The 17,749-nt window shown below is 28.0% G+C and overlaps 1 protein-coding gene across 2 annotated transcripts; it reads left to right on the top strand.

Annotated features, from left to right (window-relative positions):
- Positions 1-4,135: 4,135 nt before the first annotated feature.
- Positions 4,136-7,064, top strand: LOC133308710 (carbonic anhydrase 2-like). 2 transcript variants are annotated; one of them, XM_061509390.1, is made up of 9 exons: positions 4,136-4,262; positions 4,502-4,566; positions 4,842-4,985; positions 5,114-5,162; positions 5,256-5,372; positions 5,534-5,587; positions 6,004-6,089; positions 6,247-6,352; positions 6,749-7,064. In XM_061509390.1, exons 2-9 carry the CDS (start codon positions 4,514-4,516, stop codon positions 6,938-6,940), a joined length of 801 nt encoding a protein of 266 aa, XP_061365374.1. In that variant the 5' UTR covers positions 4,136-4,262; positions 4,502-4,513; the 3' UTR covers positions 6,941-7,064. The 2 variants fall into 2 exon arrangements, with proteins under 2 accessions (XP_061365374.1, XP_061365375.1); XM_061509391.1 differs by having other exon boundaries at positions 4,241-4,262; positions 4,471-4,566.
- The last annotated feature ends 10,685 nt before the right edge of the window (positions 7,065-17,749 follow it).

The raw sequence follows: 17,749 nt of genomic DNA, 5'->3' as shown, positions 1-17,749 counted from the left end.
CTTTTTTTTAGTAATAATGTTATTAGACCCATAAAATCCTTCACAGTCCCCACTATTTTCTCTGTTCACTCGCATCTAGGTTTCTAGCAATAAACACTTTTTTGTTAATTTAAATATATTCTTAATTTTTTATTAATAATGTTATTAGACCCATAAAATCCTACACAGTCCCCACAACTTTCTCTGTTTACTCGCATCTAGATTTCTAGCAATAAACACTTTTTGTTAGTTTAAATATAAAAATGCGTATAATTTTGAAGTATATAAAGTTATGTCATTTTAATAAAAGAAAGAGATAAATTATGGGAGAGAGAATGAGTGAGAAAATTTGTAAATATGTGAGTCTCATCTCTTTGTGAGAGTGAAATGATATAAAGTGTGTCATTTAAAATGACACATATTTTTTCCTTAAATATATTCTACATTAATTTCAAGATCATCTATCTTAAAAATAAGGTACGGTATGGAGCATCTCACTTTGATATTTATTTTCTAAAAGAAAAATACGTTTTATTATTTTAAATGACATAATTTTGTGTTATTTTTAGTTTTGGTGTATTTTTGCATTCTCTCTCTTTCACTTTTTTTTCTAATTTTATAAAAAATGTAAAATAATACCAAAAATACAAAAATAATGGAGGAAAGAGAACATAAAAATACATCAAAAAAATATAGTTTCATTAAAAATAATATAAAGTTGTGTCATTTAAATAACAAATATTTTTCTCATTCTAAAATTAAGAAACTAAAAATAAAATAAAAATGTATTTTACAACGTTAAACGAGGTAAAACTTAGAATAACGGTGTAGAAACTTGAACAAAACATTAATATAATTATTGACATATTTCTATATCTAATAAAAACATAAAGTGTAGTATTTATTTTTATTTTATTTTTGAGAAAAGTGGGCCCACGATAATGTTGAGTCTATAAAATAAGATATCTCTTTTCTGCATCATGAGAGGTTTAAAATCCATATGATAATCGAGGGCATTTGTCTACTACAGAATAACGCGGTTCCACTTAGTCAGATAAAACGTTCCAAAACGGGGATTGGTTAAGTGTTTTTGGCAGATTATGTACATTATTGATGTCTTTGTTGTATCTCTCGTCCAATTATAGTCTAACAACAGTGTGAACATGAAAAGAGACAGTGCTTGCTATTGATCTTTTACCTCGAATGAGATGCATGCGTTTAAATTAGAGTAAAGCCATTTTGGTCCCCTACAATTTTAAGGTTTCACTTTCTTTGCTTATAAAAAAAATACTCATTTTAGTTTAGAGATTAAATTAGTTCTTCATTTAATTTTTAAGAGACCATATTTTCTTTCATTTAATTTTTAAGAGACCATATTTTCAAAGAAATGAAATTATAGAGCAATCAAAAATTGATTTTTTTTTTTTATATAAAGAATGAAAGTAGAGACAGTATTTTTTTGTTTGGGATTCAAAAAAAAATTTACTCTTTAAATTATATCAATTTGGAAAATATTTTCGATATTTCTACAAAGTGTTGTTTGGTATATGAATTTTATTTGGAATTCTAAAAAAGAAGGATAATGTTTGATAAGAGAGAGTAAAAGTATGCGAGCGAAAAATTTCCAAACTTTTGTTTTACACATCAGATTCCAAACCAAGAATACCATCTTTACCATGATATTTGGGTTTGGTACGAAGTATTTTTTTAAATTTTGGAGAAACTAAATTTTTTAAAATTTTAAATATTATCGTAAATTGAATATAAAAATTATATTTTAAAAAATCGAAATTTTTCTAAAAAAATTCTCAAACGATGGGAAAAGAGTGGCAATTCTCTCAAACCAAAATGCCCCTTGTGAGTGCTGCTTTCTTGGTGCAGGACTTGTAGCAGTGCACGAGAGCCAGTCAACTCTTGAAATGAATAAATATTAAGTAGTCCCCATAATATTGTTTTGTAAATATTCTGGTTTGGCGAGTGAGTTGATCAGTAACAATCATTTTCTTTGAGACACCAGGAGTGTAGTTTGCAGATCCCATGGCTTCCCCACCTGTTCTATTATTAAAGTTCTTCATGCTATTTGCAAAAGGAACCACAGCTGAAAAAATAATTCGGTTGGGGTCTTCGCTCTCTCCTGTAGGCGATCCTAGTTAATGGGCATCAAGTTCTGGCCATTTTGCTTTTGGGTTTTACCAACCAGGTAATGGCTTTGCGGTTGGAATATGGCTGGTTACTCGATATCGATATGTTGAATAAATCTTTGGTACTACTGTTGTATTTAAATTCAGTGCATTTCATCAACGAGAGTATTACACATTAGAGGAGAGAGAAAAAATCTGAAAAAAAAAAAGAATTTTAGCTCACATATAATATTTTCATTGATGAAATATACTGAATCTTTGGTACAATAATAATACCAAAGATTTATTCGTGAGAGAGAGACAGTGAGAGCCTAAGGGGAATGAAAGATGAGAGTAAGACAAAAACGTGAATATCAAATAGTGAGTGAGGGAGAGCTGAGCGAAAATGAATCATTAAAAAACAAGCCTGAACATTCAAAATCGAGGTTTAAGGGTAAGATTGTAAATTAGATAAACAATCTCGTTGATATTTTACAATCAATTAAACATAACATCACCAAAATTAATTCAATAATTTTGGAAAAATTTTAACTTACCAAATAACTTTTTAATAACATTTTGGGTAAAAAAATTTCTTATCATATTCTTGGAAATCATAATTTCTGAGTAAAAAATAAAATTTATCTTCTACTAAACGTCTTCTAATAGTATACTAAAGACTTGGTATATTTTTTTATTATGTTTAGAAAAAATAATATAATGAATTTTTTTATTTTATCCTCTTTTTTATGATTATTATTTTCTTTTTAATAAAGGAATACATTCTCCTATAATATCAGAGTTATGTTCATCAATTTGATGCTCTACAGATTTATTTTTGTCAATTTGGTTTTTCTTACATTTATTTTTTTAATTAAGGAACTTTCAATTTATAAATTTTCAATGTTATCTTTCCATCCAATAACAATTAACACAGCTATAAAAAGTGTTTACTTGTATTGTTTTAGGGAAAAATATTTATTCTTTTAAAAGATATAATTTTATGTCATTTTAGATTATAATCGTTGATTTTCGACAATCAACGATTAGGATTTATTGGATTTTATTGCAAATTATTAATTAATTAATAATTTTAACCCAATAAATTTTAACTGTTGATTGACGAAAATTAATTATTAAGATCTAAAATGACACAAAATTAGGATAAACATTTTTTCCATTATTTTATGCTAACAAGAGGCTAATGTATTCTACTTTTTTGCCAAAATAACGAAAATGTATAATTTTGTATATTACAAAGTAATAAACTTTAGAGTAAATATCATTTTTGGTCCCTAACAAAAAACACGGTCCCCACTTTAGTCCCTTACAAAAATAAGTTAGTCCTTAACAAATTCAAAGTGGACCGATTTTGTTGAAATCGTGGTCCCTCACAAATTCAAAAAAGACCCATATTAGTTCCTCAAAAGGACTAGAATGGGTTCACTTTGAATTTGTTAGGGACTAACTGACTAATTTATTTTTGTAAGGGACTAAAGTGGGGACCGTGTTTTTTGTTAGGGACCAAAAAGGGAGTTTACTCTAAACTTTAAATTACTTAAAATTTAAAAAAAATAAAATAATTCACCCTTATATATTAAAGGTTTTGTTCATAGATGTTTTCTTTTTCAATCTGATCGATCCTCTTTAAATTATATTTTTTTAATTAAAAACTTTTCAGATAGGAATAGCAATTTTTTAAAACTGAAAAGTCCTTTTTGAAAATTTTAATTTTAGAGAACCAAACCGAAAAAGAAGGCATTCGTGAAAAAATCAAAATGAATGTTTACTCTATAGTTACTATTAGTTAATAACAAATTGTGCGATAAAGCATCAATTAATTGTTATTAAATATTGTAAATTTGATGTATTCAATGAAAATTTTTATTTTTGGTATATCAACCTTAATTATCTCTTTAAGGTGAGTTGGTCGTAAGCAATTCAAACAAAACTTTTAATCTAATGTTTAAATTGACAAAAACATTAAACATCAATTCACGAAGAAAGTATGTCAAAACAAAATGTTTTCTAACATATATTATTCAGGTTCAGCTTATAAATAGGTTACACAGGCACTGCGAAATGTATCAGCAAATTAACTAGTTTCTATATCTCTCTTACTTTCTATCACATCTAAGCAAAGCCATTACCTGGCTGCAGAAGGTATAGTATCTCACCCCTATTCCTACATGCTAGTTTCCCTTCTCAAACAACCCTTTAACTGATCAGTTTCCAGCACTGGAATTGCAAAAAAATTTCATGCTGGAAAACTAGTATTAAGTTCGCCTATATGATTAGCCTTGCACAAATTCATTAAATTATTCTAGAAGTACTTTTACCATATAATATTATATTGTTGCCTTTTGAGCAGTTTAATTAGTTACAGCCTTTGGAATCTGCAGAAAGTGATAACTATGGCAAAGCAGACATCTGATCTGGCCATTGAAGAACTGAAGAAGCTTCTCAGGTTAATTACCCTTTAAACTTAATCACATGATAATCACTTTCCTTTCCGTTGTAGCACGCATACATCAACTAATTTAATGAAGTATACATTATAACATAAAGTTATAGGATTCTATTAATCTACTGTTGCTTTAGAAAAGTTATCTACAGCTGACACATACTTTTCAGGATACGGAACTGTATCTTGAAAATCATGTGACTAATGGAGATAACTTCTCTTTCCTATAGCTGAAGTTAAATATTTCCCAAAGTTATATTGTAACTTATTGGTTACAGAGAGAAGGAGGAACTTAATGAGGTAGTAACCGCAAAAATTGAGGAGCTTATAGCTGAGTTGAAGGGAAATCATCCGCATCCATTTGACCCTGCTGTGGAGAAAATCATAGAAGGATTTACTGACTTCAAGATCAACGAATTCGAGTACACTTACAAATTAATTAACTCTTCATTATTATGCCTATATATGATTTCTCTCTCTGACCATGTTATTTCAATTACAAAGTACTATATAATATGAACACATGCATGCTTCTTTTTATATATGGCAGCAAGCACCCGGATCTGTATGCCGAACTTGCTCTTGACCAAAAACCTAAGGTGATTACTTAAAGTTGGATTACGGTCTGTGTAATTTTGTTTACAAAATTTTTATCCTCAATCTCTGTTTTCAATTTTTCATATGTGGTGTAGTTTCTGGTATTTGCTTGCTCTGACTCTAGAGTGAGTCCCACTTTTATTCTCAACTTCCAACCGGGAGAAGCTTTCATGGTCCGCAACATTGCTAACATGGTCCCTCCATTTAATCAGGTCTCTCTTTCACTATTCTTCTCAACATGGTCCCTTTCAGACTATATAGTATATGCATTTCCATAAGTTCAAATTAAATTAATATTGAAATTAATTCTCTATCTCTTCATCAAATTACAGTTTTAATAATCAAATTTGTTACTGTCCTATCTATTCCACAGCTAAGGTACAGTGGAGTTGGTGCTGCCATTGAGTATGCTATCACGGCTCTTGAGGTGATTATTGATTGATTAGTTTTTGGGGTTTGCATTTGTAATTTAACATGATACAACAAATTTTTCTACACACAACATTTTGTGGGTCCACACTTTTTGAAGAAAAATAAAAATTACGGCACGCAAAACAAATCTCTATAACATTACACAATCACTTTCCCTACAACCTAACTCTTGTAAAATCTTTAGTTTTTATTCATAAACTCACCAAAGTTTCCCAAAACTCAATTCCTTACCTTTTGAATTTTTGATTGATAATACATAGGAATCTTTAAGAGATATAACTTTTATAAATTATATTATGTAATATGGATAATACATGCTCAAGTAGTATGTAATACCTATATTACATAATGTAATTTGTAAGAGTTTGTAAATATAAATTTTCTCATAAAATTAATCAAATATTTTTACAGGTGTCAAACATCCTGGTCATTGGACATAGTCGCTGCGGTGGAATAAAAAGGCTTATGAAGCATCCAGAGGATGGTTCTGCTCCTTTGTAAGACTTAATTTCTTTAAATAATAACATATAGCTTCACTACTCTAGTTCCTTGTTTGGCAAAAACTAGTTAAAATAAAAAGCACTATGTATGTCCATATATAATGGAACAAATTGTGATGCTTAATCCATCTGAAGGTTTAACTGAATTGTGCAGTGATTTCATAGATGATTGGGTGAAAATTGGTTTACCTGCCAAAATAAAGGTCCTAAAAGAATATGAAGACTATGATTCTGAAGAACAATGCAAATTCTGTGAAAAGGTTAGCTCAGAAACAGTCACATAATTTAATTTCCTTTTAGCTACCATGCTTTGAACATTAATTAACGACCACTGCAAGCTGTGCTAGATTGTTTAATAATTAATTATAAGAGTAAATACCCTTTTTAGTCTCCGTCAATATCTACGAAGTTCTATTTAGTCCCTGGCAATAAAAAAGACTAAATTGGTCCCTGAAATTACAAAAAAAGGGTCATGTTAGTCCTTATGTCAACTCCCAAATATGTAGAGTGGTCCTTTTCTTGTACTTTCAGGGACCAATTTGGTCCTTTTTTATTGTTGGAACTGAAAAGGATTTCGTAGATATTGCCAGGGACTAAAAAGGATATTTACTCTAATTATAATGAAGTTATTTAAACTAGATGACTTGTATGTGCAGGAGTCAGTGAATAACTCGTTAGTGAACCTGCGGACATATCCATATGTTGAAAAAGAAACGAGGAACAATAACTTAAGGCTGTCGGGGGGTTACTATGATTTTGTGGAGGGAGAATTCAAACTCTGGAAGTACAAGTCTGAATTCACTGAACCGATTACCATCCCTCTCTCAACCAATGAGTTGACTCTCTAAAGTCTCAATGGAAGACTCAAGCTTGGCACCACTACCTGTCTATCATTAAGTTGCAAGTTCTGCTTTACTCTCTGTGCTTTTATATCCTAAATAAATAAATCTACCTTCGAGATTCCAAAAATAATGCATTTAAGAATGAAGGATCCAGCCACATTAATTGATTAACTAAGATAAAGATAAAAAATGGTAGAAGAGAGTTAAAAAGTGGGCCATCATATAAAATTGAAAAGAGATGGTATATGGGTAGAAAATAAAGGAGCAAAGCTCGTTTTGAATCCTTAACAAAAAAAAATACGATACTTACTTTAGTAGTTTAGAAAAAAAAATTAGTCGTCTGGTTCCTATAAAATTTAAAGTGGATTTATTTTAGTTCTTTTGAGGAACTAATGAGGGTTTTTTTGAAATTTATAAGAGACCACGATATGAATTAAATGAGTTTATTTTGAATTTCTTAAAATCTCTGGACTATTTTTTTTTTGTAAGAGACTAAAATGAGAAAGTGTACTTGTGATTAGGAACCCAAAAATGCTTTATTCTGTTATAAAAAAAAAATGCTTTATTCAAAATAAAATTAGATCAAATAACTTTTCAAACGAGGAATATCAAATCACGGATCGACTTCATAAATGACTATAAAACAACATCGATCAAAGTATACGCATGTTGGGAACTGTTTAATTCGACACCCTTAATTAAGTATGGTTTTTCTTTAATTACCATAGGATTGAAACACTGATCCATCGGTTAAACTAATAATCCAGTATCTCCAAATCGACGAGGAGTTTTAAAACATTTTGTAGAAACTTTTTAAAAAAATCTAGGAACCCGTGCCACCTTCAATCACGCAACCAACCATGTTAGAAATGAGCGAACTCAATTCTTGAGCCAATGACTACTCAATGGAGAAAAATTTGCATAAATCAAGTTTACACAAATTGAATACTTTTTTTGGGACAACAAATTGAATAAATTAAACCAATAATCTACGGACATAATAATATTCTATATATAAAATAATATTGTAATATATGAATTTATATAATTTTTAATAAAAATTATATATATGTTACTTATTAATTGACTTTAGTTTATATATATATATATATTGTAGCTGACTTTAGTGTATATTATTTGTATAAACTTAGTGTAGGGGTGGCAATACAGGTATTGACCCGCGGGTTGACTCCTGACCTGACCCGCCAAATCACGTGTCGTGTCAACCCGCGGGTCAGGGCGTGTCGTGTCAGGGTTGTGTAAATGTGACCCGTTTTTTTTCGTGTCGGGTCACGTGTCGGGTCACGTGTCAACCCGCGGGTTCGCGTGTCAACCCGCACAGTGTCATTTTTTTATTTTTTTACTAAATATTTTATTATATTATTATTTTTATTCATTTATATATAGTCATTGTTTAGTATAGAAAAGAATAGAAGGAACTAAAAATCTCAGAAACAGAAGCTAATCTTTTTTTATTTTTATTTTTATTTTTTATTGTTTTTAATTTATTTATTTTTCAAAAAAACCCATTTTTTTTAAAATTTTAAATTTTGTGGGTCGTGTCGTGTCGACCCGTGACCCGCAACGGGTCGTGTCAGGGTTTGTGTTTTGTGATCCGTTTACAAAACGGGTCGTGTCAGGGTCGTGTCAAATAGTGTACGGGTCGAAAACGTGTCGTGTCGGGTTGATCCGTATTGCCACTCCTAACTTAGTGTATATCATTATTTCTTGTTCAAAAGTATTTAATGACGTATTCCTTGGTAATTCCAACTAATGAATATGTTTTTTTTATGGTAATCAATATGTTTTCATTTAGAAACTAGATTCCATATTATTATTTTTGTTACAAAAGAAGTCCATGATCTGATGCGGAGACTGAGAAGGCGGGTTAAAATAAAGGGAAAGCAGGGCTTTTTCATCCTTTTTCTCCTTATTAATTAATTAATAACCATTTTGTCCTTGATTCGAAACTATCTACCAATCTGCCCCTCTTTAATCGACTACCTTGCATTTTTAATCGACTCAACGGTTGTTGGGAGATTTAATCGACTAAATCTCTCTACTTAATCGATTAAAATCATACTGACTTATTTTTTTTTGTAAAATATGAAGATTTAGTCGACTAAATCTCCCAGCAGCCATTTTTTGTCTGTTTTGGCCATTTAGTCGATTAAAAATGCAAAGTAGTCGACTAAAGAGGGGCAGATTGATAAATAGTTTCGAATCAAGGACAAAATGGTTATTAATTAATTAATAAGGAGTAAAAGGGTGAAAAAGCCCGGAAAGCAGCTTATATGATAAATGACGTAAAGCATCACTTGATACGGTATCGTTTTTTTTTATGAAAAAAATTATTTTTTAAGTTCTCTTGGAAAATTGTCAAAAAAATAATTTTAAAATAAAACAATTCAAACATCTACATGTAATTAACCTCCAAAGAGTAGCTTAGTTGGCAACTGAGTTTTCAAGAGTTTGCTTGAGTTAGGGTTTCAAATCCTGCCTTAAGCAAATTCTTGAAAAAAATTTGGAAACAAGAGAACATGTTAGTCTCATCCTTTCTCCAGTGGCGAAGCTCAATAAATCCGTTGTTCCAATGAAGGGTAGCCTTCGAAGGAGGTTGAATGAGAAACCTCCAGGTTATACCAAAAAATTAAAAAAAAAAAATTAAACACTTATAATATAAAATAATTTTCTTATATTATATCATTGTTGACCATATATTATGTGAGTTATGTAGACTGTTATTATCCTCTATCATCTACTGTAATAATGACTAAATTTATTTTTATATTATTATTATAAAAATATTTTATATTTTCATCTAAGAATATGTTTTCAAATCATTTAATGAATTTGATATCTTATGAATTGTCGAACTTATCAAATGATATAACAACTTATCACCAAATAAAAATGTAAAACTATTGTTCACCAAAACAAAAATGTAAAACTTTTTATATTGATAATATATTAAAATTAAATTCATAATTATTGCTATTACAGTATTAAATTTTGCATACATAAGAGAAAGTATTAAAATCATATATTGTTATACCAAATTTACTAAATAATGTGTTCGAATCTCCTCAGTATCACTTTTGGGAGGGGTTTAAAGTCTTAATCCTGGACCCGCCTCGAATTAGATTAATTGCAAAGCAATGAACCGATTGAAATATTTTGAAAAAAAAAAATTACTAAATAATCCTACTATATAGGTGATACAGGAGGTCTATTCAGGCCTAGTTGGAAATATGGTCATGGGTTAAGGATATTGACATATTGTCGTCTTGGATGTAATTTGTTGGGATTAGTGGCAATGAATCTTACCGAGTCTAGTTGATATATTTAATTTAATCTTTTATTTAATATGGCCACGTGCTTTTATTTCTTATTTTATATTTTTGGTAAAGACTCTATATGCTTTTAAATCTTAATGTAAAAAGTTAATTAAACTCAAAAGCTTAAGTTGTTGGGTGATAATTTTTGATTGATTTATATTATACTCTAACACGCATCTTTATAAAAGAATTCATTGAGCTTGAAAGGTGGATGATACACCAGGCTCAACTTATTTGTGCTAAAAAATTTCACAAAAAAAATGAGGGCGGCAAGGATCAAACCCGGATACTGAAACTCTAATATTATGTAAATAGTCAATTTAATTCAAAAATTTAAATAGTTAGATGAGGACTTCTTTAATGTTTTATGTTATACAGTAACACCTAAATAAATAAATCCACCTTTGAGATTCCAAAAATAATATATTTAAGAATGAAGGGTCCAGCCACATTAATTGATTAACTAAGATAAAGATAAAAAATAGTAGTAGAAAGTTAAAAAGTGGGCCATCATATAAAATTGAAAAGAGACGGTGTATGTGTTGAAAATAAAATTGGATCAAATAATTTTTCAAACGAGGAATATCGAATCACGGATCGAATTCGTACATGACTATAAGGTAGTGTTTGATTCAGATTTTATTTTTGGATCCTCATTCATCTGATGTTGGCATTCCATATTGTCAACGTTTGGTAGTCGACATACAAAAATTTATCCACCAATCTATTTTTTTCATCCTTTGTGAATTGCATGCAAAAAGGGAGAGAATGTACTCTTGAGGTTTACCATTTGTGAGGTTTACCATTTGTGAAGTGGTATTTCAAGAAAATTAGAGAAATAAAAAGAGGTGAACCAAAAATATGACTTATTTAATCCAATTTTTTTTTATAAAATTTTGCCCAATCAAACATATTTTTTTTTAACTTTCATACCAAACTCACTTTCCTATCTTTCTTATCGTATTTCTGGTTATTACATTTAGCTAGTTAAAAAAGATATCTCTTCTATCGAACAAAACAACATCGATCAGAATATTCGCATGCTGGGAACTGTGTAATTCACCATTTGTCAAGATTTTCCTCTACCTATTTCATTATAGCAACTTTTCATTGGGGTAAATTAATTGATAAACCTAAATTATCTTATATAGGTCAGAGAGTGTAACTAGCAAAAATCAAATCATGTGTGTATTAACGGTCCTCTGCGCCCTTCAATTAAACACAATTTAGTTCAATTTCTGAGAGTTGTAATTTTAAATAAGGGATATATTGGATTATGATTTTAAAAGATTTTTTTTGAGATAAAAAATATCGTAAATTTTAAAAGACTATTTAGAATTTGAGGCACTTTAAGGACTTTTTCAAAGACTTTTTTTTTATAATTAAGATTTTATAATATTGAATTTTAAAGAATTTTCATAGAATTTGTAAGATTTAAAATGACAATATGAATTTATAAGATTTTAAAAAACCTTATGAATTTTTAGCAAACATTCAAAATTATAAGAGTCAATAAAAAAATAATAAAAAATGCAATGATATTAATAAAAAAATGTAAAATCTAATATAAATTTCTCAATCAGTAAATCATAATATAATTTTTAACAAACATTCAGAATTAATAAGCAACAGCTCTTCACATATCTAAAGTTATACTAGTTCTTCACGCATTAACATTTTCTTGTTTCTGTTCTTGATTTTGACCAATGAGTTAAAAATTATCTTTTTCATTTAGTATCACAGCTATGCATATATGATTATAAGATCCAATTATTTTATTTATTAAAATATTTTTAAATTTGCATATAAAACCAAAAGTTCATGATAAAATTTCGTTTGGAATTTTTCTCAATTGATCTTGAAAATCCTGGGATTTTTATTCTACGTGATGAGAGTTTTCTAATCATATATCATATGCATGTTTTCATTGAGTATTCTAAGAAAATTTCGAATATGAATTTCTTGGTTTTATTACATGAAAGTTTAAAAAATTTCTCAAATTATTTTCAATCGATACATTATAACCTTAAATTGCTTTGAGGCTTTTGAAAAACAAGTTTTTAGTTATCTATTGACACAAAAATTATTTGAAATCGTTTCTTATAGCAAAGGAATTTCATTCATAAATGTATTGTTACAAAATATAGGGTTTATATTATGAAAGTTTCAATCTTTCTTTAAATTGATCTTTTTTCATTGATGTAAAATAAAAATTGGTTTGAGGATTTTAGTTCCCCTATTGATTTTCGATTACTTAATGTTTTTTTTTAATAAAAAAATCATACCTTTTTGTGTCCAGAAAAATTGCGACTGATAGCTTGAAAATTATTTTTTAAACTTCCAAAAGCTCTCAAAAATCTGCTGTTTTTAAGATAGATTATATTATAAATTTGTTGGTTTGTAGTTTCTGAGATATTTTGTGATAAAAATCGTTCAAAAATCTGCTGCTTTTGAGCTTTGACGAAGCTCTTATGGCAGAACCCTATTTCAAGCGGAGAAGAAGACAATACAATAGAGAAATCCTAAGAAATCCTAGGGGTTTGTGAGAGAGACATCCTATATATATTTCTCATTAAAAAGTCTCGCAAATCCACACCAATAGAAAATCCATTAAAATCGTCAGATTTTTTGTTTTTCCTTTGTTTAAAATCCTGATTTAATACCAACGAATTTGAACGGACTCAAAAATAATATTTTACAATCCTAATCGAATACCACGTGACTTTTTTAATCCTTTAAAATCCTAATTGAATACTAATGAATTTTTTTTTTGTCAAAAACTAATCTATTAAAATTCTTTAAAATCTCAATTCAATACACTCCTTGAAGTTAGGTCCTTTCAGACACCTATAAAACTTAATATGATCATAGAATGAACTTTGTAATTTACCAAATAACTTTTTAATAACATTTTGGGTAAAAATTTTTTTGACTATATTCTTAAAATTCATAATTTCTGAGTAAAAAACAAAATGTATCCTCTACCCTATGTCTCCTAATACTAAAGACTTGGTATATTTTTTTATTATGTTTAGAAAAAATAACATAATTAATTTTTTTATTCTATCCTCTTTTTTATGATTATTATTTCTTTTTTTAATAAAGGAATACATACTCCAATACTATCAGAGTTATGTTCATCAATTTGATGCTCTACAGATTTATTTTTGTCAATTTGGTTTTTCTTACATTTATTTTTTTAATTAAGGAACTTTCAATATATAAACTTTTCAATGTTATCTTTCCATCCAATAACAATTAACACAGCTATAAAAAATGTTTAGTTAGGGAAAAATATTTATTCTTTTAAAGAATATATATTATGTTATTTTAGATCTTAACTGTTGATTTTCGACAATCAACAGATAGGATTTATTGAATTTTATTGCAAATTATTAATTAATTAATTATTTTAACCCAATAAATTTTAACCGTTGATTGACGGAAATCAACTATTAAGATCTAAAATGACACAAAATTAAGATAAATATTTTTCCCATTATTTTATGCTAACAAGAGGCTAATGTATTCTACTTTTTTTGCCAACATAACGAAAATGTATAATTTTGTATATTACAAAGTAAAAAAATTTAAATTACTAAAAATTTAAAAAAAAATAATAATTCACCCTTATATATTAAAGGTTTTGTTCATAGATGTTTTCTTTTTCAATCTGATCGATCCTCTTTAAATTATATTTTTTTAATTAAAAACTTTTCAGATAGGAATAGCAATTTTTTAAAACTGAAAAGTCCTTTTTGAAAATTTTAATTTTAGAGAACCAAACCGAAAAAGAAGGCATTCGTGAAAAAATCAAAATGAATGTTTACTCTATAGTTACTATTAGTTAATAACAAATTGTGCGATAAAGCATCAATTAATTGTTATTAAATATTGTAAATTTGATGTATTCAATGAAATTTTTATTTTTGGTATATCAACCTTAATTATCTCTTTAAGGTGAGGTGGCCATAAGCAATTCAATGAAACTTTTAATCTAATGTTTAAATTGACAAAAACATTAAACATCAATTCACGAAGAAAGTATGTCAAAACAAAATGTTTTCTAAGATATATTATTCAGGTTCAGCTTATAAATAGGTTACACAGGCACTGCGAAATGTATCAGCAAATTAACTAGTTTCCATATCTCTCTTACTTTCTATCACATCTAAGCAAAACCATTACCTGGCTGCAGAAGGTATAGTATCTCACCCCTATTCCTACATGCTAGTTTCCCTTCTCAAACAACCCTTTAACTGATCAGTTTCCAGCACTGGAATTGCAGAAAAATTCCATGCTGGAATACTAGTATTAAGTTCGCCTATATGATTAGCCTTGCACAAATTCATTAAATTATTCTAGAAGTACTTTTACCATATAATATTATATTGTTGCCTTTTGAGCAGTTTAATTAGTTACAGCCTTTGGAATCTGCAGAAAGTGATAACTATGGCAAAGCAGACATCTCATCTGGCCATTGAAGAACTGAACAAGCTTCTCAGGTTAATTACCCTTTAAACTTAATCACATGATAATCACTTTCCTTTCCGTTGTAGCACGCATACATAAACTAATTTAATGAAGTATACATTATAACTTAAAGTTATAGTATTCTATTAATCTACTGTTGCTTTAGAAAAGTTATCTACAGCTGACACATATTTTTCAGGATACGGAATCGTATCTTGAAAATCATGTGATTAATGCAGATAACTTCTCTTTCCTACATGACTAATAAAATTAGATCAAATAATTTTTCAAACGAGGAATATCGAATCACGGATCGAATTCGTACATGACATAAGGTAGTGTTTGATTCAGATTTTATTTTTGGATCCTTATTTATCTGAGGTTGGCTTTCCATATTGTCAACGTTTGGTAGTCGACATACAAAAATTTATCCACCAATCTATTTTTGCCATCCTTTGTGAATTGCATGCAAAAAGAGAGAGAATGTACTCTTGAGGTTTACCATTTATGAGGTGGTATTTCAAGAAAATTAGAGAAATAAAAAGAGGTGAACCAAAAATATGACTTATTTAATCCAATTTTTTTTATAAAATTTTGCCCAACCAAATTTTTTTTTTTTAACTTTCATACCAAACTCACTTTCCTATCTTTCTTATCATATTTCTGGTTATTACATTTAGCTGGTTAAAAAACATATCTCTTCTACCGAACAAAACAACATCGATCAGAATATTCGCATGCTGGAAACTGTGTAATTCACCATTTGTCAAGATTTTCATTATAGCAACTTTTCATTGGGGTAAATTAATTGATAAACCTAAATTATCTTATATAGGTCAGAGAGTGTAACTAGCAAAAATCAAATCATGTGTGTATTAACAGGTCCTCTACGCCCTTCAATTAAACACAATTTAGTTCAATTTCTGAGAGTTGTAATTTTAAATAAGGGATATATTGGATTATGATTTTAAAAGATTTTTTTTGAGATAAAAAATCTTGTAAATTTTAAAAGACCATTTAGAATTTGAGGCACTTTAAGGACTTTTTCAAAGAATTTTTTTTTTATAATTAAGATTTTATAATATTGAATTTTAAAGAATTTTCATAGAATTTATAAGATTTAAAATGACAATATGAATTTATAAGATTTTAAAAAACTTTATGAATTTTTAGCAAACATTCAAAATTATAAGAGTCAATAAAAAAATAATAAAAAATGCAATGATATTAATAAAAAAAAGTAAAATCTAATATAAAATTCTCAATAAGTAAATCATAATATAATTTTTAACAAACATTCAGAATTAATAAGCAACAACTCTTCACATATCTAAAGTTATACTAGTTCTTCATGCATTAGCATTTTCTTGTTTTTGTTCTTGGTTTTGACAAATGAGTTAAAAATTATCTTTTTCATTTAGTATCACAGCTATGCATATATGATTATAAGATCCAATTATTTTATTTATTAAAATACTTTCAAATTTGCATATAAAATCAAAAGTTCATGATAAAATTTCGTTTGGAATTTTTCTCAATTGATCTTGAAAATCTTGGGGGTTTTATTCTACGTGATGAGAGTTTTCTAATCATATATCATATGCATGTTTTCATTGAGTATTCTAAGAAAATTTTGAATATGAATTTCTAGGTTTTATTACATGAAAGTTTAGAAAATTTCTCAAATTATTTTCAATCGATACATTATAACCTTAAATTGCTTTGAGGCTTTTGAAAAACAAGTTTTTAGTTATCTATTGACACAAAAATTATTTGAAATCGTTTCCTATAGCGAAGGAATTTCATTCATAAATGTATTGTTACAAAATACAGGGTTTATATTATGAAAGTTTCAATCTTTCTTTAAATTGATCTTGTTTCATTGATGTAAAATAAAAATTGGTTTGAGGATTCTAGTTCCCCTATTGATTTTCTACTATTTTATGTTGTTTTTAATAAAAAAAATCATATCTTTTTGTGCCCAGAAAAATTGCGACCGATAGCTTGAAAATTATTTTTTAAACTTCCAAAAGCTCTCAAAAAGCTTCTGTTTTTGAGATAGTTTATATTATAAATTTGTTGGTTTGTTGTTTCTGAGATATTTTGTGATGAAAATCATTCGAAAATCTGCTGCTTTTGAGCTTTGACGAAGCTCTTATGGCAGAACCCGATTTCAAGCGGAGAAGAAGACAATACAATAGAGAAATCTTAAGAAATCCTAGGGGTTAGGGTGAGATTGTGAGAGAGACATCCTATTTATATTTCTCATTAAAAAGTCTCGCAAATCCACACCAATAGAAAATCCATTAAAATTGTTAGATTTTTTGTTTTTCCTTTGTTTAAAATCCTGATTTAATACCAACGAATTTGAACGGACTCAAAAATAATATTTTACAATCCTAATCGAATACTACGTGACTTTTTTAATCCTTTAAAATTCTAATTGAATACTAATGATTTTTTTTGTCCAAAAATAATCTATTAAAATCCTTTAAAATCTCAATTCAATACACCCCAAGGTGAAGAGACTCAAACCTAAAATTGAAGTTAGGTCCTTTCAGACACCTATAAAACTTAATATGATCATAGAATGAACTTTTTAATTTACCAAATAACTTTTTAATAACATTTTGGGTAAAAATTTTTTTTACTATATTCTTAAAAATCATAATTTCTGTGTAAAAAACAAAATGTATCCTCTACCAAATGTCTCCTAATACTAAAGACTTGGTATATTTTTCTATTATGTTTAGAAAAAATAATATAATTAATTTTTTTATTTTATCCTCTTTTTTATGATTATTATTTCTTTTTTTAATAAAGGAATACATACTCCAATACTATCAGAGTTATGTTCATCAATTTCATGCTCTACAGATTTATTTTTGTCAATTTGGTTTTTCTTACATTTATTTTTTTAATTAAGGAACTTTCAATCTATAAAATTTTCAATGTTATCTCTCCATCCAATAACAATTAACACAGCTATAAAAAGTGTTTTGTT

Source organism: Gastrolobium bilobum, unplaced genomic scaffold (genome assembly GCF_033153095.1).
Source record: "Gastrolobium bilobum isolate Gb01-03AN ecotype WA unplaced genomic scaffold, APGP_CSIRO_Gbil_v1 utg14120, whole genome shotgun sequence".
NCBI lineage: Eukaryota > Viridiplantae > Streptophyta > Magnoliopsida > Fabales > Fabaceae > Gastrolobium > Gastrolobium bilobum.
The sequence above is the reverse complement of the archived record's forward strand: the minus strand, read 5'-3'. Positions and strand labels throughout refer to the sequence as shown.

What these genes read in the sequence shown, in the direction of transcription:
- LOC133308710 (XM_061509390.1), top strand. Translation starts at nt 4,514, where the DNA reads ATGGCAAAGCAGACATCTGATCTGGCCATTGAAGAACTGAAGAAGCTT. An exon ending in GAACTGAAGAAGCTTCTCAG is followed by an intron (nt 4,567 to 4,841) that starts GTTAATTACCCT and finishes TATTGGTTACAG; the next exon opens with AGAGAAGGAGGAACTTAATG. An exon ending in AATGCAAATTCTGTGAAAAG is followed by an intron (nt 6,353 to 6,748) that starts GTTAGCTCAGAA and finishes TTGTATGTGCAG; the next exon opens with GAGTCAGTGAATAACTCGTT.